Source organism: Sminthopsis crassicaudata, chromosome 3 (genome assembly GCF_048593235.1).
Source record: "Sminthopsis crassicaudata isolate SCR6 chromosome 3, ASM4859323v1, whole genome shotgun sequence".
NCBI classification, from domain to species: Eukaryota; Metazoa; Chordata; class Mammalia; order Dasyuromorphia; family Dasyuridae; genus Sminthopsis; species Sminthopsis crassicaudata.
The window spans coordinates 344,521,314-344,547,403 of NC_133619.1; the positions used below are offsets into that span (position 1 = coordinate 344,521,314).

Sequence of the window (26,090 nt, forward strand, 5' to 3'; positions counted from 1 at the left end):
ATATAACCTCATCTAATAAAGAGATCTCTGCCTGAAAGAACAGTAAGAAGACAAAGGAAGTTTTCAACCACTCTCCAGTGTTTACTCATCCAATCCTTAGATTTGGAGCCTATTATTTACAGTTCTGACTTCATCCCTAGAGAAGATTAATGGCTACAAAGAGCTATGGATTTCACTCTTACTGTAGTCAGGAGAGTTCCCTAGAGTTTTCTTTTGGCAACAAAACAAAGCTTTTTATCTAGCTCTAGACTAGTGGCAAGACTGGAGTAAGAATTCATGTCTCATGATTTTTCCCAGGCCATTGTTTTTTTCAACTTCATCTGGTTCAGCCACACTTTGCTTTTGATATTTGATTGGGACTATTGATTAGCAGATATTGAACTAATAAATATCTTTCTGTTCTTGTAGTTAGTTTTAATTTGCCAGTTGATGAGGCATTCATTTGGAATTCCAGTTAACCAATTAGGTAAAAAAAAACAAAAAAAACAAAACAAAAAAAAAAACTATTGAAACCCTAATTAACCAAAGCCCAACTTACCTTCTCTTTATTTTTTTTAATTAATTAATTTATTTAATACATTTTTACAAAATTTTTATGCATAGGTAATTTTCCAGCATTGACAATTGCAAAACCTTTTGTTTCAACTTTTCCCCTCCTTCCCTCCATCCCTTCCCCCAGATGGCAGGTTAACCAATACATGTTAAATATGTTAAAGTATAAGTTAAATACAATATATGTATACATGTCCAAACAGTTATTTTGCTGTACAAAAAAGAATCAGACTTTGAAATAGTGTACAATTAGCCTATTAAGGAAATCAAAAATGTAGGCAGACAAAAATATACGGATTGGGAATTCTATGTAGTGGTTCATAGTCATCTCCCAGAGTTCTTTCAATGGGTATAGATGGTTCAGTTCATTACTGCTCTATTGGAACTGATTTGGTTCATCTCATTGTTGGAGAGGGCCTCATCCATCAGAATTGATCATCATACAGTATTGTTGTTGAAGTATACAATGATCTCCTGGTCATTTCACTCAGTATCAGTTCATGTAAGTCTCTCCAGGCCTTTCTGAAATCATCCTGTTGGTCATTTCTTACAGAACAATAATATTCCATAATATTCATATACCACAATTTATTCAGCCAATCTCCAATTGATGGGCATCCACTCAGTTTCCAGTTTCTGACCACTACAACAAGGGCTGCCACAAACATTTTAGTACATACAGGTCCCTTTCCCTCCTTTAAGATTTCTTTGGGATATAAGCCCAGTAGTAGCACTGCTGGATCAAAGGGTAGGCACAGTTTGATAACTTTTTGAGCATAGTTCCAAATTTCTCTCCAGAATGGCTGGATGTATTCACAATTCTACCAACAATGTATCAGTGTCCCAATTTTCCCACATCCCCTCCAACATTCTGCATTATCTTTCCCTGTCATTCTAGCCAATCTCACTGGTGTGTAATGGTATCTCAGAGTTGTCTTAATTTGCATCTCTCTGATTAATAATGACTTGGAGTGGGGCAGCTAGGTGGCGAAGTGGATAGAGCACCAGCCTTGAATTCAGAAGGACCCGAGTTCAAATCTGGTCTCAGACACTTATCACTTCCTAGCTGTGTGACCCTGGGCAAGTCACTTAACCCCAGCCTCAAAAAAAAAAAAATGAATAATGACTTGGAGCATCTTTTCATATGGCTAAAAATAGTTTCAATTTCTTCATCTGAGAATTGTTTGTTCATATCCTTTGACCATTTATCAATTGGAGAATGGCTTGATTTTTTTATAAATTAGAGTCAATTCTCTATATATTTTGGAGATGAGGCCTTTATCAGAACCTTTTACTATAAAAATGTTTTCCCAGTTTACTACTTCCTTTCTAATTTTGTCTGCATTAATTTTGTTTGTACAAAAACTTACCCACCCTTTTTCCACCTCCCCACCAAGGAGGGAATGCAATGTAGTGGAAAGAGTACTGAGCTTGGAGTTATGTGACCCATGATAGAATCAACTCTAAATCAATGATCCCATAATAAATAGAAAAGCCGATACTGTGATTTGGGTCTATAGGCCTGAGCAGAATAGGAAACCCCAAATTTCCACAAAAGCTGAGTTAATGATTAGTAGGTACAAAACAAACTTGCATTGTATGCAGTTTCTCTGTAATGTTGCCAGGAAATTGTAGCAGTGGAGGTAAAGAGGTTTCTTTGTACAATGGAAAGAGTAACAGTCCTAGAATCTTGGTCCTGAAGTCATTTAACTTCTTAGCCTCCATTTCTTCAACTATAAAAATGAGAGTATAGGTCTGGACTAGATGCTTCTGGTTACCTTCCCAGCTCTAGATTTAGACTATATGATCCTGTCTCTCTCTGAATGGCATTTCTAGATTGTAATGTTTTCTTGGTTCAGGTTTCCTTGGGGTGTCTGGGAGCAGCCTTCGTTTCAGTTCAGTAATCACCACACAAGTAGCGGGGGGTTAAAGCCCAAATCCTTTATTATCTTGTCTCCTTCACTTGGGGCTCAGCTAGTTTTCTTAGAGGCCTATCTCTCTTCTTGGTTCCAAGAGCTTGAGCTACTGCTTCCAGTCCTTTTTCTTCTCTGCCTTTGCCAGCTTCTCCTCTGTGGCTCTCAGTCCCTGCTTATATGTTCCATACTGAGTATAAACCAATCATATCACTAGGAAGCCATTATTTGTTGTAGGATTAAATCAATGCTAAACTAGATTTAACCATTGTCTACTCTATTCCACTTAGTACCTTGTTTCAAGTTCTGAACCATAATACTGGTTGAGTCAAATTAGCTCTTAAATTTGCATATGACACAAAGAAGAGTCATGTAGCTAGGACATGGAATGATAGACTCAGGATCCTAAAGAATTTAACAGGTTACAATGATGGCTACATAGAATAAGATGAAATTTAATAGGAATAAACATATGAGCAGCAAATAGGAGGTCAATACAATGGATAGAGTGCTGAGCCAGGAAGACTTGAGGTCAAATCCTGCTTCAGACACTTAATGTGGGATCCTGGGCAAATCACTTAATCCTGTTTACCTCAGCTTCCTCTTTGTAAAATAAGCTGAAGAAGGCCCCAGTACTTTTGCCAAGAAAACCCCAAAAGGAGTCACAAAGAGTCAAATACAACAAACTATAAAGTGCTAATGTCATACAAATGTTAGATTAGTATTAGTATGTATTTGAGAGGCAACGAAATATGTTAATTAGATGCTTCTAAGTTGAAGGACCCTAGTCCAAATTTTGTCTCTAGCATATGCTGGCTATGTGACATTAAGGCAACCTCTCAATGTGTTTCCAAGCAGATTTCTGAGATTCAAGATGATGATTTTAATTGATAGATTCTTCACTGGGGAGCTCTATACAATTGCAAAATAACTAGTTTGGATTTGAGAAATGTCTTTAAATGTTAATAAGATTAGTATCTGGGTATATATTTAGCATTCAAATACTTGTTGATTCAACTTTTTAAAAACAGAAAGTACTCCTTTTATATTCTACAGTTAGTATTTGATAATTAAATACAGGTTAAATCCTATCTGGAAAAGCATTGTCATGTGGCTTTTCCTTTTTAAAGGCTGTGAATTCCACTGAATCCTGGCACATCTGTTTAACCTGGCATGATTAGCATTTATCTGTATTTAAGGGCATTGGAATCCCTGAGAAGTACTTTAAAAAAAAAAATCATCATTTAAAGCCAACATGGTTTTTTTTTTTTTTTTTGAGAAGATATCTGTAAAATTATAATGGGAGTCATTAGACTATATAGAAGAGTTATGCGTTTTTAGACAAGAATTTCATCTTTTGCTCTATTGTTTTGCTGTACTGAAGGCTTCTAATAACTGAAATAATACCTTTGGAAATAGCTTAGGAAGAAATGGAGAGTCATTGGGTGTCTCCATGTCCTACTCTAAGCTAAAGGAGAATTCATGTAAACAAGTTTGAAGTTAAAAGAGCAAAAAATCTGAAATGAAACTTCCTTGATAGTTTTTTTTTTCCCCCATAATAGATAATAGTGGGTACTGCAAGGTTGTCATTTTGACTGTTTTGAGCCAAGAACTCCCTGAAAATACTTACATTATAGTGTAAGAACTGGAAAGGAGCTTAGAGATAATTAGTCCAACTCCTTTATTTTTAGAGATGAACAAACTGAGGGAGAGGTGAAAGGTCAGGACAAGAAAAATCTCAAAATATTCTCAAATGAGATTTGTCAGCCAAATAAGACTACAGTTATATTTTTTGCATCTCTTACACCTTAACATAGAACTTGCTACTCAAGTCTGAGCCTTCTCCAGCCAGAACAAGACTCAAGTTTTTTAATACTTTTTTTTAGCTTATTTTACCTTTCATGTGCCCCATAGTGATCATTTTGAGATATGAGAAGCCACCAGAAGGAATATAGCACAGGGGATATTTTTCAGTTATGGATTGGACTGGCTAGCCACTGGGTATCATTTCAACTCTGAATTTCTATAATTCTGTGATTGGATCTATGTGCTTCCTATTCTAGAAACATATTGTTCTCCTTGTTTTTCTTTCCATCCTTTTATTCCTAGTATCCAATTTTATGATCATGCTCCCTTAGTCTTCTCTACAAGAGGGCAGTTAGGGAGAGACATTATAAAGGAGAGATAGATAATGAGGGGCGGAGGGAAGGTAAAAGAGAAAGAAAAAGTAGGGGAGGGCATGGGAGTAGCAGACAGGAGAGATGGAAAGTGAAGAGAAAGAAAAGTTGGAGGAGGGGAAGGGTTGGCAAAAACACTTAAGAGAGAGAAAAGCTTAAGGCCAGAGAGAGGAATAAAGAAAAGAGCAAGAGAGTAGTGGGTGGTAAGGGTAGGAGGGAGGAGGGTAACAAGGACTCGTTTGAACCATTTTCAAGTGGTAGGAAAAAGTGGGTTGAAATGAAAGCCTTTCCAAAATAATTATTTTGCCTTATTTCCCATCCCCTAAGGCTTACTAATGGTAATGTTCTATGCCTCAGATTGTCCCCCACCACTTCTAGTGGTGATGTCTTGCTTTTTAATATAACACAAAAGAAAGAACTTTTGGAGTACAAAAGGCAAGCATATCTCTGGAGCTAGGGGTTTGAAGGGAGGGGTTCATATAGTTGATGAAGTTTGCCTGGGAGTTAAAAGTTGAGCTTCTATTGTTACTGTAGGGATATTTATTAAAAATAATAATGCATTTACAAAATTCCAAGTTCCTTGAGCCTCGTAAATTCAAATTATCAGACTCTAGAATCATAAGTTTAGAATTAGAAGAGACTTTAGAGTTGATCCAGTCTAGCTCCCATTTTTTATATTGAGGAAACTGAGGCAAAGAGAGAAAAGAGAATTTGGTCAGGATCTCCCACTAACATCAACGTGATAAAAATCCAAGTCCTCTGACTCCAGTCTAGAATTTGTCCCATTACACATGTGTTTGATTCTTCATGACTCTATGAAGCTCTATCTGTAGGATTCTCTTGGCAAAAAAACTGGAGTGATTTTCCATTTCCTTCTCCAATGGCAAATAGCTATTAATTGACTTACCCAATGTCATACATCTAGGAAATTTCTGAGTCTGAATTTGAATTAAGGAAGATGAATCTTTATTTCTTACCTGGATCTTTATCCACTGCACCTCCTAGTTGCAGAACACTGCTTCATTTTATTTAAGAAATAAACAATTAAATTTATTAAATATATCTTTAAAACTAAAAAGCATTTTTGACTCACTTATTGCTCATTTGGGTATCTTGCTCTTGAATATAGCTCAGAATGAACCATACAAAGTTACCTGGATCAAAGTTGAAGACCCAACTCAAATTATATGTTTCAGTTAGTAGCACTCACCTATTAGTGTTATTTCTAATCAAATGTTTCCTTTCATAGGCATGTTAATGACATTCTACTGAATCAAGTTTTTGTTGTTGTTATTCAGCCATTTTAGTTGTGTCCAAACCCTATTTGGGGTTTTCTTGGCAAAGATGTTGGAGCAGTTTGTTGTTTCCTTCTTCAGTTCATTTAACAGATGGGGAAACTGAGGGATGCAGAGTTAAGTGATTTTGCCCTGGTTCATACAACTAGTAAGAGTCTGAGATTGCACTTGAACTCAGGTTTTTCCTGATTCTAACCTCAGCATCCTTATCCACTGCTGAGGATAAGATACACCAACCAGCTTATCCCACCTGCCCCAAACCAAATTTTGTACATACATATATACTATGTCTATATTCACAAGTATAAATGTATATTTATTCTTAATAAATGTATATGCATATGCATGTGTATATGTATATATACATACTACATATTTACAAGTATATATGTATATATACATATATATAACATACATGAATATATATAAATGAATACACTCATAAATGCACCCATGTGAGAGGCTGCATAAAGCAGTGGAAAGGGAGATGGCCTTAGAGCCAGGAAGACCTGTAATATATACTGATTATATGATTTTAATCATGTCCTTTAACCTCTCAATGCTAAGCCACTGTCTGACTATAAGTCAGAGGGAGTTTTCTCATCTCGGAGTCTTCTATACCAATAAGATCACAGTTTCAATCCATATCCCTGTTACATACAGACATACACATTCATGTCTATATACATCTTAACTGTAAGCACATATACACCTTATCTATAAATATGTGTATGTTGTATATACATTGTGTACATATAAATATATTCTTATACATAACATATCTACATATACCACATACACCTTAAGATACTGATGACAACTTGGTGAATCTGAGATCATGGATCTGGATGTTACCTAAACCATCCCTGTTAGTTGAGTATCAGCCTTCTTGTTGCTCTCTTGTTGTATGTTATAGAGACACCATTCTTACCCCTTGGGACAAAATCTCAGGACTCTTCTCCAGCCCTCACGAGAACATGGAGTTGAAAACATTCTCATTCCAAGACACATAGTTTTGCCATAATATTTTTTTAATGGCAATAAAAATAGGGTGTTTCCATGGGAGCATTCCTTTCTACTCCATGGACAACAGCATTTTAACAATGAGGACTGAGGAGGGAGGAAACAAGAAAAGAAACTAGTTTCAGTAGTTTTTATTCCTCTTGGCACATCAAAGGAAAATCTTAAATATTTCAAAAGAATCTAGCTTAGTAAATATTAGGAAAACTAGATCCAGCTCTATGGCAAGGGCTATGTTCACTGATCATCTAAAAGATGGAGTAAAGATGAAAGGAATCTCTCAGAATGAAACACAAACAGTTGTTTCCCTTATGCCATTTTCCTCTCCATTTGGCTCAGGTAATAAAATGGTTTTGGCCAGGGTTGCAGCTAGCATCTGGCTTCACTTAGGATTTGTCACCAAGATCAATAGAAAATTAAAATGGTTATTTTAATCGTCCAGATTCAAGAACTCATTTCTATAAAATGAAAATGGACTAGAAGTTCTCTTGGTTTCTTTCTAGCTCTATAATTTAAGTACAGGTCAATTTTTTAGAATCTGATTATAAGGACCAGGCTTACATACAAGTTTACAAAATTTGCTTTTGTGGTTGTTGTTTAGTCATATCTGACTCTTGTGACCCCATTTGGGGTTTTCTTGGCAAAGATACTAATAATGGTTTCCTTTTTCTTTCTCCAGCTCATTTATAGATGAGGAACTGAGACAAACAAGGTTAAGTGACTTGCCCATGGTCACACAGCTAGGAAATATCTGAGGCTGGATTTGAACTCATGAAGATAAATTTTCCTGGTTCTAAGCCTCTTCCCCCCCCTCCCCCTTAGGCTGGAGTTAAGTGACTTGCCCAGGGTCACACAGCTAGGAAGTGTTAAGTGTCTGAGATCAAATTTGAACTCGGGTCCTCCTGACTTCAGGGCTGGTGCTCTATCCACTACGCCACCTAGCTGCCCCCTGGTTCTAAGACTCATACTTTATCCACTGAACCATCCAGCTGCCCCTATAAAACTTGCTGGATGTTTTCTAAAAACCCCATTGTTTTAAGATAGAAGACAAAGTGAAAAGATTTCTTGCTTCCATTTATACTGAGAAGCAAATCAAAGCATCTCAGAATTGGATGGAATTTTGGATGCTATCTGTTATTAATGTTGCTGAGAATGACATCTACAGCATACCTCACTTGTCTCATGTGGCCTCTGCGTGAAGACCTAACATGAGGAGTAACCCACTACTTTCTGAGGCAATCTATTCTCTTTTAGCCATTTAATCTTACCAGTAATGATTTAGATAACATCTTTCAGATTCACCACTGGGCTGCTATTAGTCTCCCTAAGTTAGCATATGCACACATTAATGCATATATACATATTTGTGCATACTTACATAGTGTATATGTAAAATGCACATGTTTCCATCTAATTGTTAGGAAATTTGTTTTTACACAAAGCCAAAAATCTTCCTCTAGGCAAATTCAACTCATTGCTTCTAGTGCTTCTTTCAGGAGCTAAAAAGAACAAATCTATTTTCCTATATGTGAAAGCACCTCAAATACCTGAAAATTGCTATCACATTTCCTTGTCCCATCTCCTTTTCTCAAGGTAAAACATTTTCAGTTCTTTCAATGGTTCTTCATATGAGATGATTTCAAGTTCCATCATTCTTGGGATCACTGATCTTTCCAATTTTTCAATTTCTTCCCTAAGGAAGAATACTATAGATCTTGTCTGATCAGAACAGAGTCCATGGACTAGCACTTATCTGCTCATAGGATCATAGATTTCAAAATAAAAGAGACTTTAGAAGTAGATAGTTCTTCATTTTATAAGTAAATAAAACTGAGACAAGTTAAGCCCAAGGTCACACAGTAATAAATGGCAGAATGAAAATTGGAACTCAAGGCCTCTGACTCCAAACTCATTGTATCACACAGCCTTCACAGTCCTGTACATTGTATCTCTCGATGTAGACTGCCATGTCATTCCATTGATTCATATTGAGCTTATAAATTTTTTCTATTTAACAATTTTACCAGGGCTATCTCTCATCATCCCCATGTAGCTTATTCATAGTCATCCCTCCCTTTGATTCTCCTAGCCTTTAAGCTCTTTCCATGCCCATGAACGATTCCATTATATGATGATCCTGAGTAGTAAAAAATAAAAACAAAAACAAAATCCTTAAATCGAAATTAGTTGAGCTGTCTTGGTTCTTTTTTTTTTTTTTTTTTTTTTTTTTGGAGGGATCAGAAAAGAGGATGAGATATGCTAATGATTTTAAAACTACAGTTCTAAATAAATTAAAATTTCTAGATTAGTTTTGGATTTTTATTTCCCATATCCTCTCTGGCTCCCAACATCCTAGGTGTTTGACTATTTGGTCCTGAAAATAGATTTTGAGGAATATGAATACCATTATCACAGTAGTCCAAATGTGGTTGCGTTGGGTGGGTGTGACATTACCGCTGTTAGTATCATGACAGACTAACCACTCAGACGTTTACTAGTTGGGTGGCCTTCGGCAGATGTCACTTAATCTTGTATGCCTCAGTTTCCTTATTTATAAAATTAGCTGGAGAAGGAAATGGCAAACCACTCCAGTATTTTTGCTGAGAAAAATCTCAAATGGAATCAGAAAAAGTTGGACATGACTAAAACTGAACAACAAACTAACCCCTAAATATATTTGTTGTTCCTTGTCTTTCTGAGGCCAGTAAGAGATGGCATGTGATGCATCTGTCTTTAATTGTAATGATGATTTTCTTGTCCCTTTATTTCCCAGGGAGTCCTTTCCAATGATCTTGGTGGCCAACAAAGTTGATCTGATGCACTTGAGAAAAATCACCCGGGAGCAAGGAAAAGAAATGGCAACAAAACACAATGTAGGTCGCATTGGAATGTGTGATTTGGTAGGAAGAGGAGTAGTGTCTAAAAATGGCTAGAGGAAAGAATCAAGATTGAAATAAAAATCCTTATCCTTCTTCAGTGATATTGGAAATATGGAGATTCACTTTGTGAATAACAGAAATGAAACTCATCCAATTAAGGAAAAATTAGAAATGAGAATAAATGAAGGGATTTTTCTGGAAAGTAGAATGATAATGATGATGATGATGATGGATGGTGATTAGCATTTATAAAGTGACAAAGTTATCAAAGTGCTTTACAAATATCTCCTTTTGTTCTCACAAACCCCAGTAATTAGGTGCTATTATTATCTCCATTTTATAGAAGAGCAAACTAAGGCAAAGAGAGGTTAACAGAATTGGAAAGTGAAGTATTTTAACCTTGCTGTCATTTCTATTTTCATTTAAACCCAATATAATTAAGGTGAGTGGGGGAAGGAATTATTACTCATTCTTCAGGATAATAGTGATATGCAGGCTCCTTCTTGGTGATCTTTTTAGTAGCTTTAGAGTCATTTTGCTTTATAGAATCTCAGCTCCTTCTCCAGAATTTATTTTACTTGATTTATACAAATTGAGCATCCTGATAATAGCAGATTTGGTATAAAATTGGATAGGGAGCATGATGCATGGTGCATTGGATGAAGAGAAGTTTAGGAAGGAAGAAAAAAAATTCACTTGCCAGAGAATTGGAATCTCTGGGTTCACTAGATGTTTGATCCCAAGGAAAGCACTTTACCTCTATACATTAGTTTCCTTATCTGTAAAATGGGGACAAATAATACTTGTACTACCTACTTCACTAGGATGTTGTAAGGAAAGCATTTTATAAATCACAAAGCACTATGGAAATATGAGCTGATGTTATTGAGTTGACTGTGAGTGATTAGTTCAGTTGGTTAGAGGGCATAGGTTCAAACCCTGTGTGGGCTGGTGTTTCTCTCTGTTCCTTAGCCTGACATAACACACCTTTAACCTGACTCTCTCCCCCAGCTAGCCACCTCATAAATGTATACCTCAGCTCCTAGGGGAACTAAGTAAATAAGTAGATGGATCAGTTCAAAGTCTTTCTGTTAGGAAAATGACTCCACATGCATACATTGATTTGCTAGGTTCTTCCTCTTAAAAAAAAACAAAACAAAACAGTATTTTTAGTCAAATTTGCCTCTATACACTATATATATATTAGGAAAGGTAGAAATTTGAGTATTGGGTAATAATAATATTGAATATTATCTGATATAATAATATTGCTATATTGAATATTATCTATGAAAATTAAACTGATAAAATAAAAGTCCCTGTAAAAAGGGGAACCTGGAATGAGCCAGAGTCCAATAATGGCTTACAAAGATTTAACTGCATTTATTGCCTGAGAAGAAAAAGCTTGCAAGATGGAGCAGGAGACAATTTCTCAACTGCTCAAAATGGAGTGGGGAAAGAATGAGGTAGTTATGTGTATTTGAGAGATCTATGACTAAGTAAGGGGGTTAAGAGATAAACACAATAGATTGGAGTATTAGAGAAGTGGGGGTCCAGGGACAAAATATCTGCAAACACAACAAATTAGAAAATAGGATATTTATTGCTCTTTAAATAAGTCAGAAACCAAGATTTCTGAGACCATGCAAGACCTATGTGGTATCTTGTAGCAGGCTAGAAGTAGCATTGTATTTTTTTGTTTGTTTTTTAATTTTAGTTTTGTAATGAAAGAAGTCTTTGGTTTAAGGAATTTGCTTAGCTCTTGCCTCAGTCTTACCATTCATGTGATCTTGGGTAAGTCACTTATTTCTCTTAGGCCTCAGTAAAATGATGATGTTTGATTAAAAAGCCTCTGAAGTCCCTTCTCACTATAAAGCTCTGTCACTCATAGAAAGACTTCCAGTAATAGAATCTTTATCATTTAACTGAACTGAAATATTGTTTGTTTTCAAACTAATAATACAATTATTCTATCAAATGATCATCCTCCATTTAATTAATAGAGCATGGCTTTTTAATAATTTTTGTGTCATTGGCAGCCTGGTGACGCCTTCTCATGGATCTCTTCTCAAAATAATTTTTTTTAATCCATAAATAAAAGCATAAGATTTAAGAGGAAATCGGTTATTAAATATATTTATTATATACATATATACATATTTTATTACATACATATTTTGTCAGTTGCCAAATATATATATGCCTATATATGTAGTTACCATATATATATATATGTGTGTGTGTGTGTGTGTGTGTGTAAAATAAAATATTTTTCATAATATTCAAAAAAACAAATTCATAGATCCCAGGTTAAGAACCCTGTAATAAAAACCATTAACTAATTTATAGCTCTAACTAATAATATTCTCAAGCCTTTGTCCAGAATAAAATTGCCTATTTCCCATAAATTCTCATTGAAATACAAAGAAAATCTAGAATAAGGAATTCTATCAAAGAAATATATATGAGCATAAAAAGGAGATGAGATGACCATGTGGAGAGAATTAGAGACAAATGTGTTCCGTTGCTGTCTTCATGATGTGGTGAGAGAAAAAGTAATAGAATATAGAATACTATTAATGAGGGAAAGGAAACGGGGAACCCCATTTCTCGGCACATAGATAATAAGATAATCCCATGCGCGCAGTGTCCCCTGTAAAATGAATTTACAGGCCCGAAAATCTAGATTGATAAATGAAAGGTTTATTGTCGGAATTTGGAAGTAAAGTTCAGTTAGAAAGATGCCAGGACCAGAGGTGGCTGCTGGGCGGGCAGGAACCCCTACATGGCTGGCAGCACCATGTGTTGGCTGAGAGGGTTCCTGAGAAGAGGGTGTTCCGGCTCATTTCTTTTATACCTAGAAGATGATGGGCGGTACCCCTAAGTTCTGGCGGGCTTTTCAGTTAACTCATCAGGTGAGGGCTGGGGGATGCTGAGCTGAGGGTGGGGGCTGGGCCCGGATATTCAAAGGGTGCCTTTGACCAGGATTTGTGAATCAAGGTCAGCCATGGGTTGGGCAATTAGAAAGGAATCTTAAAGGGACCTCAACCCCCATCACTATTAGCTGGGATTACTCATCTGATTTCCTCTACTGCACTCTGCAAATGAAAATGACCTAGAAGACAATAGAACCCCAATGTCTACAGGATTTTATATCACGATAGTTTTTTCAACTTAACTTTTAGATTCATAATCTTAAGCCCTTTAGTTTTGAAGATATCTTTCCTGGGCTAAATAAACTAAGTTCCTTCAACTTTTATTCCTATGGCATGTTTTCATGTCTTTCACTATCCCATCTTGATGTTCTCTAGTTTGTCAACATAATGAATTAAGACTGAACACAAACTTCTAAGTGTGTCAGAGTGCAGTAAGATTATACTCCTATTAGGGTAGCCTAAAATTGCTTTGGATTTTGGAGGATACTGCAACATACTATACACTTACTAGATTTTAGTCAAATAAAATCTCTTTTTATATAAACTGCTTTTAAGCCATGTCTCCTTAACCTGTACTCATATGTACCTAATTTTTTTAAAAATGCAAATTCAGTGCTTTTTACTTATTCCTATTACATTTCATTTCTTTATATATGGTCCATCATTCCAACCCATCCAGATCTTTTTGTTTCTTGATTCACTCATATAACATATATTAGCCATCTCTGTCCCATCAGTTTTGTATCATTGGCAGATTTTATTGTCCTTTTTGAAAAGGAAAAGATTGAGAATCTAGTACATCCCTAAGATCATTCATGTTAACCTCTTTAGCAAATGCCAACCAGCTATCACTATCAGGGACACAAGCCCAAGAATTCCCAGAATAGCAGCACTAGCCCAGATCATTGGACCTCCTTATGGCCCAATTTTCACAGACAGGAACTGAGAAAGATAGGACCTGGTAACTGGCCCTGCAGATCCTGCTTCCCTAGCTATGGCTGCTCCTGAAGCTACTGAAGCCCCAGAAAAGAAAGTTCTCATCACTCAAATCCTTAGCACTGTCAAGTCATTAAATATAAGAAGGGGAAATGGTTTTATTAAAGGAAATGACAACAAAGAAGATACTTTACAATCTGCCTTGCTGCTATATCCTAGGGACCAATAGACCTTTCTCTGTGTGTTGCAGTTGATATCTCCAGTCTGGATCTCTCTCATTAGAATGAAAGTTCTATGAGAGCAGGAATTATTTTTCCATTTATAGCCTGAGTGCTTAGGCCATGTTTTCATAGAGTAAGCTCTTCACACAGGATGTCTTCAGTCAAACTCAGTCAGCTTTATATCTACTAACTGAACAATGACACACATTTTCCCCATCTTTTCCATAAGAAATGTCACCAAAAGCCTTGTTACAATCACTATTCAGTGTCTACAAATATATCAATCTCATTAGCTGTGTCAAAAAAAAAAAAAAAAAAAAAAAAGAAAGGAAGTGGTATGAAAATTAAGGGATTTGACTGATAATCTGTCAAATCCCTTTTAGTTAAAAGCCCAATAATCCATAATGTTTCCTTAATGTATGAGCTAGCTTCTACTGGTCACTGCTTCCCTAAAGGCTCACAAATCATCTACTTAGAAAAATTTTCACAGGAAACATCAAAGTAATCATGTTGTAGTATTCCCTTACTTTTTTTACCGTATTGAAAATCAGGCTATATAGGGAGGCTAGGTGACGCGAATTTATTCACTAATAGAGCACCAGCCTTAAAGTCAGGAGAACCTGGGTTCAAATCTGGTCTCAGACACTTAACACTTCCTAGCTGTGTGACCCTGGGCAAGTCACTTAACCCCAACTGCCTCAGCAAAAAAATAAAAAATCAGGCTATATTTTCTCTTCTACAAGCTCCTATGTTACTAATGGATAAAGAGTTCAATGGGATACTTTGCAAATGATGGCATTGTCCTAAAACGTGATTGATTTGAACCAGGAAATCTGAACTAACCTTGAGAAGCTAGGTGTTATCTTTGTCTCCTTCTCTATATGGGGTTCAGCTTTTCTGACTAGGGTTTTTTTAAACCATTTATGTCTTAGATATCAACATTTCTACTTCCCCAAGGGGTTTTTGTTTGCTCAGAATTAAGTCCTCAACGTCATTTATCTCCTTGTTATTTCCTCAGACATTTTATAGGCTGAAATTGTCAGTAAGGAAAATTTTGACTTTATTATATGCTCTGATGTTAGCAGAATAAGACTTATAGTAGATACAAAGTAAGGGAAGTCCCCCTCACCCCACCATCTTGGTCCCTGTATGAATTTTTAAATTTATATCATCATCTATATCCTCTATCTAGCTAGGTGGTCCATAGTTAACTCATATAAAAATATCATATTTGTTGCCATCCTATCTATTTATTTATTTATTTATTTTACTTAATAATTTTTTATTATATATATATATTTTTATAATATTATCCCTTGTATTCATTTTTCCAAATTATCCCCCCCTCCCTCTATTCCCTCCCCCCCGATGACAGGCAATCCCATACATTTTACATGTGTTACAATATAGTCTAGATACAATACATGTGTGTGAATATCATTTTCTTGTTGCACAATAAACATTAGATTCCGAAGGTACATGCAACCTGGGCAGACAGATATTAGTGCTAACAATTTACATTCACTTCCCAGTGTTTCTTCTCTGGGTGTAGCTACCTCTGTCCATCATTGATCAACTGGAAGTGAGTTGCTTTTTCTTTATGTTGAAGATTTCCACTTCCATCAGAATACATCCTCATACAGTATTGTTGTTGAAGTGTATAGTGATCTTCTGGTTCTGCTCATTTCACTCAGCATCAGTTGATTTAAGTCTCTCCAGGCCTCTCTGTATTCCTCCTGCTGGTCATTTCTTACAGAGCAATAATATTCCATAATCTTCATATACCACAATTTACCCAACCATTCTCCAACTGATGGACATCCATTCATCTTCCAGTTTCTAGCTACAACAAAAAGAGCTGCCACAAACATTTTGGCACATATATGTCTCTTTCCGCTCTTTAGTATTTCTTTGGGATATAAGCCCAGTAGTAGCGTTGCCATCCTATTTAGTAAAAGAATAAATTTAGATGACTAGTTATACTTGAAAACATATATATGTAAAGAAAGGAAGGGAAGAAAGAGAATAAGTACTTATAAAGTGCCTATTATATACTAAGCACTATACAAAGAATTTAAAAAAAATAAATATTATGCCATTTGATCCTCACAATGCTCTTGAAAAGTATTGTTATTATTCCCATGTTAAGATTGAGAAAACCAAGGCAAAGAGAGCTTAAGAGACTTGCCCAGAGTCACATAACTAGCAAGTGTCTGAGGCTGAATTTGAATTCCAGATATCCAGATACCCAGAGGTGGCTTCCTCTGGGTGGCACTTGTGCAAATCCACACATGCTTACTGGGAGCAATGAGAAAGGTGGTGGGTGGTGGTGGGGATCAAAACTGTGATTTAATTGAACTCTAACTGGAGAAACAACCCCTACTCATACAGGCCAACTTATACTTTCAGAAAATTTACTGGATATGAAGAGGTTAAATGATTTTTCCAGATAGAAAATGACCCAAATGAATTTTTAGTTATTGCTTATTAAAATATAAGAATCTCTAAATTAGAAAAAATTAATATATTTATACTTTTCATTTTTATAAAGTAGAGCTTTTATCTTACAGATTCCATATATAGAGACCAGTGCTAAGGATCCACCACTAAATGTTGACAAAGCTTTTCATGACCTTGTTAGAGTAATTAGGTAAGTTGTACTGTCTTTTTCTTGGTAAATGGCAACATGTGTAAAGTTCTTTGAAAATCTTATAGCTACATATAAATTTTAGCTATTATTATTACTGTGTCATTAATAAAGGCCTTGCTTTCAGATATCTATAGAACCAGAAATTAATAGAAAATTTTGCTCAATATAGCATCTTGGTTTTTGTTTCATATGAGGTTGGTTATAGAATTACTTTTAAATTATATTAATTTTTAATGTTTGAATGGTATTAGGTTATGAGGGATGCATCTCTTAATTGACCATGAAAGGTAAATTAATGACTAAATAATTTATCATCCATTTATAGAATCACTATAAAGAATTCCGCAGCATTGAATACTAGAGAATTCATCTTTCAGGATACATACAAGGAAGAATATTCTGCATATATGCAATATATGCAAAGATAGTTTACAACATCCACTTTTGCAAAATCTTGAAAATCTTGTGTTCCAAATTTTTCTGCTTCTCCTCTGCTCTCTGCCCTTCCCAAGACAGCAAGCAATTCAAGAATTCTTTAAAGTGAAAAATTGCAGAGAAGGAGCTGATCTGCATTGGTAGAGAGAGTTTCCTGCCCAGGGACTTCCCTATATCAGTGAAATTACAAGTCTAGTTTGCTAGTTCCCATGTCTGGTATGGTATAGAATACTATACAAACTAGACTTGTGATTTCACTATCTTTGCATGTATTTGGAAAAATAAAATACTATTAGTTTTTTAAAAGATACTGAGAAGTTAGGTGACTTGATTAGGGTCACAGGATCAGTATGTGTCAAAAGCAAGATTTGACCCTAAGTCTTTGTGGCTTGTATCAAGCTCTCTATCCACCGTGATGCCTCATTTATCACTGAAATCTGAGATCTGTAAATGGGTTTAAAAGAAACCATGTATGGAAAGTCATTAGAAAGCTTTAAGCACTATTTAAAAATCAGGTTTATTTTTTGTTTTTAATAAGATACAATCACTGATCTTTTATAGTTTACAGACTAGAGCAGTGGGGCTAATATATGTAAAGATAACTGAAATACACAATATTAGTAGTAGAAAATGAAGTACATTGTAAGGTCTCAAAAGAACAAGATTATCTTTTGGTAAATTGAAGTGAAGCTACAAAGGACTTTAAGGACCTTCCTAGGACTAGATATTTCTGCTACTCATTGCCCTTAGTGGTGAGTTGATGCTATTGGTTGGACTAGCAAAGGCTATGTAGGAATACTCTTCTTGCTCTTGTTTCTCCTTCATTCTGTAAGAAAATCATGACATCAGAGAAGTGATGACATGACATAAATGAATTGGATTTAAGTGAGGACATAACATCAGGGAGGTGATGCCATGGCATGCAAATGAATTGGATTTAAGTGAGGGAGAATCTTAGAGCTTAGAAATAGACTCCAAAATCTATAGCAAGAAACCATCAAAATAAGTATTCTTTATATTTTAAAAATATATAAATATTTGTAGCCATAGAATTTTAAGTAGTTGGTTGACTTTATAAGCTTTAATTTTAAAAAAATTAAATAATAGCAACATTCAGAGGAAAAAGAAACAATGCTTAAATAAAAGCAAAAGAATTTGTCACAGATGTATCTTAACCCAATTCCAATAGATTTGTGATGAAGAGAGCCATCTACATCCAGAAAGATGACTATAAACTTGGATCATAATATAGTATTTTCACCTTCTTGTTGTTGTTGTTTGCTCACTTGTTTTTTTTTTTTTCTTTCTTATTTTTTCCCTTTTGATCTAATTTTTCTTGTGCAGCACATTTTAACCTATATTGGATTACTTGCTGTCTAAGAGAGAGAGGATGTGAAGAGAGAGAGAAAAAATTTTGGAATGCAAGGGTGAATACTGAAAACTATCTTTGCATGTATTTTGAAGAATAAAAAGTTATTATTATTTAAAAAAAAAAAAAAGATGTACCTTGACATATGCCCTCTCTCACATAGCTCAACAGCTAGTTTTTATAGTCATTAAACTCTTTCCTGAAATATTATGGTCCTATATTTTACTCTTTTCTTTATAATCATAATTGCTATTAATTTGAAGTATTATTTATAGAACATACATTTTAAGCCACCAGTATCTTGCAAACTCCTGTAACTGGTGAAGTAAAGACCAGATTTGCAGTCAAAGACCTCAGTTCAAAACCAAGCTCTGCAACTTGTTGCTTGGGTAACTTTGAATAAAGTCACCTAATGTCTTTGGGTTTCCATTTGCTTGTTTATAAAATTAAGAGGTTGGATGAAATGATCCCTAAGCTCCACTGTACGTCTAAATCCATATTTATTAACCAATTGACCAATCCTAATATGTAATCCTTACTTTAAAGATCCATAATTCCATGCAGTGCATCTATCTTACGCCCCCTGGTGCTGATCAGATAGTTCATTAGAAAAAGTCTTGGTTTTAGTCAGAATTACTGTGATTTGACTTCTTAATAACATTGTTTACTCTGAGGAACTCACTTAACCTTATTGGCCTTAGTTTCTCCTTTTGTAAATTGAGGCTTTACAAAAGGAGGCTTTGAACTAGATAATTTCAGACTGTTTGATCCAGGTTAAAACTGTTGACGTAGACGTAGAATAAAAGTTAACTTGATAAAAGTCAAAGTTGGTCCTATTCTAATTAATTCACTCATACAGTCATCTATTCTCATCACAATGAACTCTTTATGTTTAAATCATATGCCTATTTTGACCTAATCTTGGTATATGATGTAAGATATTGATTTTTGCCTAATTTCTGCCATTTTATTTTCTCCTACCAGTTTTAGTCAAATAATAAGTTTTTGTTCCCAAAAGCTGGGTCTTTTGATTTATCAAACATTGGATTACTCTGATTATTTTCTACTGTGGTTTATCTATCCAATCAATCCCACTGTTCCATCACCTATTTCTTAGCCAGAACCAATTAGTTTTTATGAGTTTCTACAGTTTGAGATTTCATGGGATTAGGCTATTTTACTTTACTTTTTAAAAAACAAATTACCTTGATATTCTTGAACTTATGCTTTTTCAGATTAATTTTGTTATGATTTTTTTCTAGCTCTGTAAAATTTTTTGGTAGTTTGGTGTGGCAATGAATAAGTAAATTAACTTAGGTAGAATTGTCATTTTTTAATGTTGGCTCAGGCTACCAATAAGCAATTAATATGTTTTCAGTTGTTTATTTGTATGAAAAGTGTTTTACAATTGTGTTCATATAGTTCCCAGTTTTGTCTTGATAGGTAGACTTCCAAGTATTTTATATTATCTACAATTATTTTAAAAATATTTTCTCAGTCTCTTGCTTCTGGATTTTGTTGATCATATATAGAAATGGTGATGATTTATGTGTTTATTTTATAAATAGAATAGGTCTGAAGTCCTTTTTAGCTCTAGATCTATACTCTTCTAATCATAGAAGGGCTTTGGCCAAGTCATCTTACATATTTGTGCTCTTGTAAAATGGATTAGAATAGATATTGATGAAAAAATCCTTTTCAGTGCTATTATTGGAGAGAGGGAGAGAGCAGTTATGTAATTCTAAGGTTTTCCCTAGTCCTTGTGTATAAATATCATGACTCTAATGGCAAGGAAAATCAGTATGCTAAATGAATAATGAAGGGATTTGTTATAAAAGATATTTTCCCTTTTTTAATTTAATAATTTTTGTTGCTACTTTAATATTTAAAGGCTAATTTCTATCACTTTAATAATTAACTAACATCCCCCAACTAATATTAATTTAGTTAACTAATACTGACCAATCCTAATCATTTGATTAATTAGCTAGTATTTAATTAGTGTTGATACTTAATTTTAGCTAATATTATTAGTTAAATATCTGCCAACTTCAGATGAAGACATGCTCCATCTGACAAACAATGAGGCATTTTCTCCCATAGATAGACACAGTTCTCCTAATTAAATTTTAGTGCTCTTGAATAAGTAACTAGGGAGTATAGTGGGTGGAACGCTGAACTTGAAATCAGGAAAACCTGAGTTTAAAATCCTGCCTCAGATCCTACCTGTTAATCTCTGTCAATCTGAGTTTCCTCATCTGTAAAATGGGGATAACAATAGCATATGCCTTACAGAGTTTTTGTGAGGACCAAGTGAGGTGTAGTATAAAAGCACTTTGCAAAATCTAAAGCACTTTTATTATTTTATTAGTTGGTATTAACAGTAAAAAAAAAAAAACTGCCAAGGTCTTGGCACTTATATATCCCTAAAAATATTCATCCCTACAACAAATAATTATCACATTCCAGATAAAACTTTGCGATAAATTACTAAGGGAATTTATGAAATTTCATCTATCTGTTTCTTTTTTCCTTTAGCTTCTTTATTACATAAGGATAGTTTAAGTATAGTTTTTCATCATAATAAGAGAGTATAATTAATAATTGTAAAATAGAGGACCCATGTTCAAGTATCTCCAAAATCTTGGAGGAGTTGTAAGCTTTTAAGTATTTAAGCCTTAATAGCTTACAACTGTTACTTGGGGACACTTAAGCTTAAATATCGTCTTAATAATTTAAAACTGCACCAAGACTTTGGAGACATTTTAGCTTAAGTATTCTTAATAATTTAAAACTTTACTATGATTTTGGGGCACCCTAGACTAGAACATCTCCTGGACAGACGGACAAAGGACAAACTATTAGGTTGTTTCCTGACCTCTCTCTCTTCAGCCTCTGCCTGCCTTAGAACTCTTATATAGACCAGTCTTCTTCTAACCTTAATGAAAACCAACATCGAATCCCTCTATCTCAGAGTACTAATTCCCTAAAAATAGCTGTAGGGGAATAAAAGTGAACTCAGTAAGATTAGAGATAATACCTGTGACACATAGGAAACCTCAGGTAAGAAAAGTCTCTCTAACAAAGCAAGCTGTCATCTTTTCTGCAACTTTATAGTCCTAGAGAGTTGCTTGCTTAGAGCATTGTAAGGTTAAGTGATGTGTCCAGGATCACATAGCCAGTATGTATGAGAATTCAAACTTGAATTCAAGTCTTCCTAGCTTCTTTCAGGCCAGTTTTCTGTCCTTAAGAAAGTTGTTGTTTAGTCATTTTTCAATTGTGTCCTGCTCTTTGTGATTTCATTTGGGGTTTTCTTAGAAAACATACAGAAATGATTTGCCATTTCCTTCTCCAGCTCACTTTATAGATGAGGAAACTAAGGCAAACAAGATTAAGTGACTTGTCCAGAGTCACACAGCTAGTATCTGTGTGAAGCCAGATTTGAATTCAGGGAAGATGTTCTATTTATTTTGTCCAGCATTTAACTGCTCCATGATCCATCAGAAAAGCCAACTTTTCTTTCTTTGTCGGTCTCCTCTATTTCTATAGGCAACAGATTCCAGAGAAAAATCAGAAGAAAAAGAAAAAAACCAAATGGCGTGGGGACCGGGCCACAGGCGCTCACAAACTCCAGTGTGTGATATTGTGACAGGGCCTCAGGGCCCCTTTGCTGCTGTGAATGTGAACTAGAGAGACCCGGTGATGCACTCAACTGCCTAACTGCACTGACAGCTGCTTCTAACAGTGAACCTTGGCCAGAGATCTTGGCATGTACAGGAAAAAGAAGAGGAGGGTGGGTGGGGTACGGTGGGGAAGGAAGGAAGGAGGGCAGGGAAGGTGGAGGAAGAGAACCTGCCGTTTGTAGAAGACTTGGACTGTGGCCAATCTCTTTTGAAGGGAATAGGTGGGGAAGAAGGAGGATTTGGTCTGGTTTTGCCAAGAGTGACAAGCTTTCAGGTCATTCACAGGATAAGTGGAAATAGCAAGTAAACATAAGCAGCATCTAAGCCCCTTAAGTGTTGAAACAATCAAGTTCCCCTCTCCCTCCTTTCCTCTGTTAGTGGGTATTTTCTTTAAAAACAAACAAAAAAAAAAAAAACTAAATTGTGTCAGTTTGATGTGGACTTGTTTATCCACACTAAAGTATGAAGCATAACAGTTTATGAAATGACTCTTTTTTTCTCCCAAACCCAGTAACTCGTTGGTACTGAACATTGGATTTTTCTTTTCTTTTTTGGTGAATTAAAAAATAGTTATTTTATTAAGGGAGCTAGTACCCACTGCCTAGTGAAATCTTTGGCACTCATCAGACTTATGTAATTCTGTCTGGTATTTTTTTAACTGAATTTTCCTAGCAGTGCCAAAACTAAATATAACATAAAATTATGGTGGTTTGGAGGTTGGAAATGGAACCTGGCTGTTGCTGGGAATTCCAAGCATTGTGTCAAACTTTGGAAGGAAGCCAACACCACAAACCATAAACTGGAAAAAATATGATTCTTTTAGGAGTTTTTTTTTTTTCTGTTTGGGAAGACAGAGGATGAGAAAGAACTGTATTTTTGGGTTTTTTTGTTTTTTTTTAAAGGGCAGAGGGTGGCATGTGCATGCCGAATTTAAACAGCATTTTCACTAAGCCTGGAAATGCTTAATGTCAGAGATAAGATTATTGACTTTTTAAGAGATGAATTAATTTATTTTTAGGGCAACAAATGCTAGGTTCAGGATATTCCCCAGGCATGTGAAAGTGGCCCTTAATTTCTTGGACTTCTGAAACCCATCTCATATTTCCTCATGCTTTCCTTTCATTGTCTGTTACTGACTGGAACTACATCAATTTAAACATCCTACCACATCTCTCCTCAAAGGAGAGGCAGCCTGTCACATTGGAAAGATAGAAGATCTGAAAGGCAGGATGACCTAGGTTAAAGTCCTGCCTCTGACACATACTGGCTTTGTGTCTCTAGGCAAGTCACTTAACATTGCAATGAACTAGGTAACTCTCTAAGACTTTAAATTGCAGAGAAATTGTCAATCTGCATTAGTAGTTCCCTTACCTGGAGTTTCCCTATACTGATGAAATAACGGGACCAGTCTCTCTTCCCATCTATCTCCCTTCAAAAAAAATACATGAATCTTCACTTAGCAATTTGTCTTGTCATACATAAATATCATCCAGGCAGTTCTGGCTAATGTTCAATCTTGGAAGAACAAATAAATATGTAACACTTAATTAAAATAACTGTTAAAGAACAGCAAATTTAATCCCTTAAGGTTGGTATATGATAAGTCAAATACATGGAAAACATGCTTGGATTTTAACATCAGCTAAATGTTTGGATTAATCTGTTAGACCGTAATATATGCCATTTGAGAAAAATGACCATAAAATCAATGGTGTGACTATTATTGACACATTCCTAGAGGGAGTACATTCAAAACACTCCAAGATAATGACCAATTCCCATTTAGCCTTTTCTACTAAGGGCTGGGTAATGGTTTGATCCAATATGGGGAAAGGAAAGTCTAATCCAAAATGGATAAGAAAGGGTAGAATGAATTTGAGGGGCTATGATTCTTCTCAGAGAGAACAACACAAGATGAGGTCAGTTGCTTTCCAATCAAAAGTTTAAAATCAGGTTGTAGAGGAACTAGGTAATCCCCCAGGGTAGCCTGGCTATTCTTTGAGGAAACAGAACTGGGGAGAAGGAAAACTAGACTAGAAGTCAGGAGACCTCATTCTGTTTCTCATCTTGTTAGTCACATGAACTAACTCAACCCAATCACCAGCACCTAGGGACTTAATTCTGCCACCTAACAAATCAGATATGAGTAAAATATTGTTGTAACGGTTCCTATTTCTGAAATCTAAAAGGATCAGAGAGAGCATTATACTTAATATTTTTAAATTTTTTCTTTAACATGACCTTTTAAAAAAATTAGATAATCAAGGTGCTTTTTAAAACTATGAGCCCCTTGGCTCTAAATACAATACAATAAAAAAAAAACCTCTGGGTTTCTATGATAGAAAGAGGTGAAAGTGAAGACAATAGAATGACTTGTAATGAGGAAGAGATTTGAAGTGGAGAAAGAAAAGTTGAGTAGAAGTGAGAGTGAGGGAGATATGAAATAGAAAAAGCTGTAGGACCAGATGAGAGTCACTGTACACAGATAATACCCAGAATAGGACTCTGCTATCAACCAGCAGCTTTGAGCAGGAATAATGATGATAAAAGTTTGTCAAGGTGCCAAGAATGAACTTTGTTGAGGAAAGGGAATAATTGTTTGCCTTTCCTGTTTAATGCTGGTGCTCTGGAAAGGTAGGGAGACAGGAGGTGAAGAACGCATTCCAACATTCCTAGTGGCAAATATGGGTACGCCCTGAGTCACAGTCTACTTCTTTCAGTTTCCATACTCTGGACTCCTAATACAACTCAAACCCACCATTGCCTGAGAGAGAAATTGGATAAAAGACATTGTATTGATGAATTGGCTCACTTTATGGCCTTTTCATTTGCTCCAATACAGAATATACTGTGAGCTTGCACCTCACTTTGCCTCACTTTCACCCATCTATGAAATGAGTAAATAGCACCCTAAGGGATTCATTCTGCTCTGGAGACAATGCAGTGCCTTATTGAAAAGAAGTAACTATTTGGAGGGGAAAAAAAAAAAAGGATAACATCCTATCACCTTTAGCTTAGAATTTCTTCAACTTACCATAAGGACAAAGTGATGATACTGTTAGCACTGATTTTTTTTTTTAAATCTAGCAAGATAATCTTTGATTAAATATGCCATTTTGACTTTTATTTCTTTATTAATCCCTTGGTAGCTTCCCCTTTGGCACTAAGAACCCCTCTAGGTTTCTAGACTTCCTGTAGAACAGCCCTCAGCACCAATAACAGCTCCTTCTATGAAGCTGACTAATGTGGCCCATTCGTTCTTTAGCTTCTATGTTTCTCCTCCCACCTCTGAGACTACTCCTTTAATAACTCTTGCCATCCTTTAATTGTGGGAATCCTCTGAGACATAGTCGTTGGCCTTCTTTATATATACTCTTTCACTTCCTTAGGGAATTCATCCCCTCTCATGATCTCAATGATCAAACTGTAGGTGGATGATTTCTAGAACTTTGCTCTCCATGTTCTTTTTTTCCCTCCTTCCTATTCAGAATGTCCAATATAGCTGGGATGCAATACTGAACTTTACCAGTAGGTGCTCCCACCTAACATGATATACACTAGCCTGAAAAAACCCTTGAGTTTGAATCTTCAGGTTAATTGTAACAAAGAAGTCCCCCATTTTATCTGTTCTATAAGTTTAAAATTATGTATATGAAGGATACTTGAATTATAGAAATAGAGTTCAATCCCATTTTTATGTAATACATTAACAAAAATGCCAGTTTTATGAAATGAACATGACTGCTAAAGAACATTCGAATGATGCTTGAGCCTTTTATGTAATTTTTATTACGTTTTTGTGTATTCTTATTCATTAATAAAGGAAAAAGGAGACACATTTATATGATTTTTCTCTTCGTTATTCAGAAAAAAATCTCATTTTCATTGTTTAAGGTAATATTCCAATTTTACTTTCATTACAAAAAAAAAGAACTGTTTAAAATGACTTTCTATAACAGGATGTTATTATAAAGTAAAGAGTTAATATCCTTACTCAATTACTATATTTTGTAGGGTCCTATCA

General features: G+C 35.3%; 1 protein-coding gene across 3 annotated transcripts in view; it reads left to right on the forward strand.

Annotated features, from left to right (window-relative positions):
• MRAS (muscle RAS oncogene homolog) overlaps positions 1-25,904 on the forward strand; it is a 113,067-nt gene extending 87,163 nt beyond the window's left edge. For 2 of the 3 annotated variants that reach the window (XM_074301633.1, XM_074301634.1), the window contains 3 exons: positions 9,731-9,830; positions 16,500-16,579; positions 21,933-25,904. In XM_074301633.1, the coding sequence (XP_074157734.1) occupies positions 9,731-9,830; positions 16,500-16,579; positions 21,933-22,032 (280 nt within the window). In that variant the 3' untranslated portion in view covers positions 22,033-25,904. Of the gene's footprint in view, positions 1-9,730; positions 9,831-16,499; positions 16,584-21,932 lie in introns of those variants that run through there. The other variant, XM_074301635.1, reaches the window with a different exon arrangement.
• The last annotated feature ends 186 nt before the right edge of the window (positions 25,905-26,090 follow it).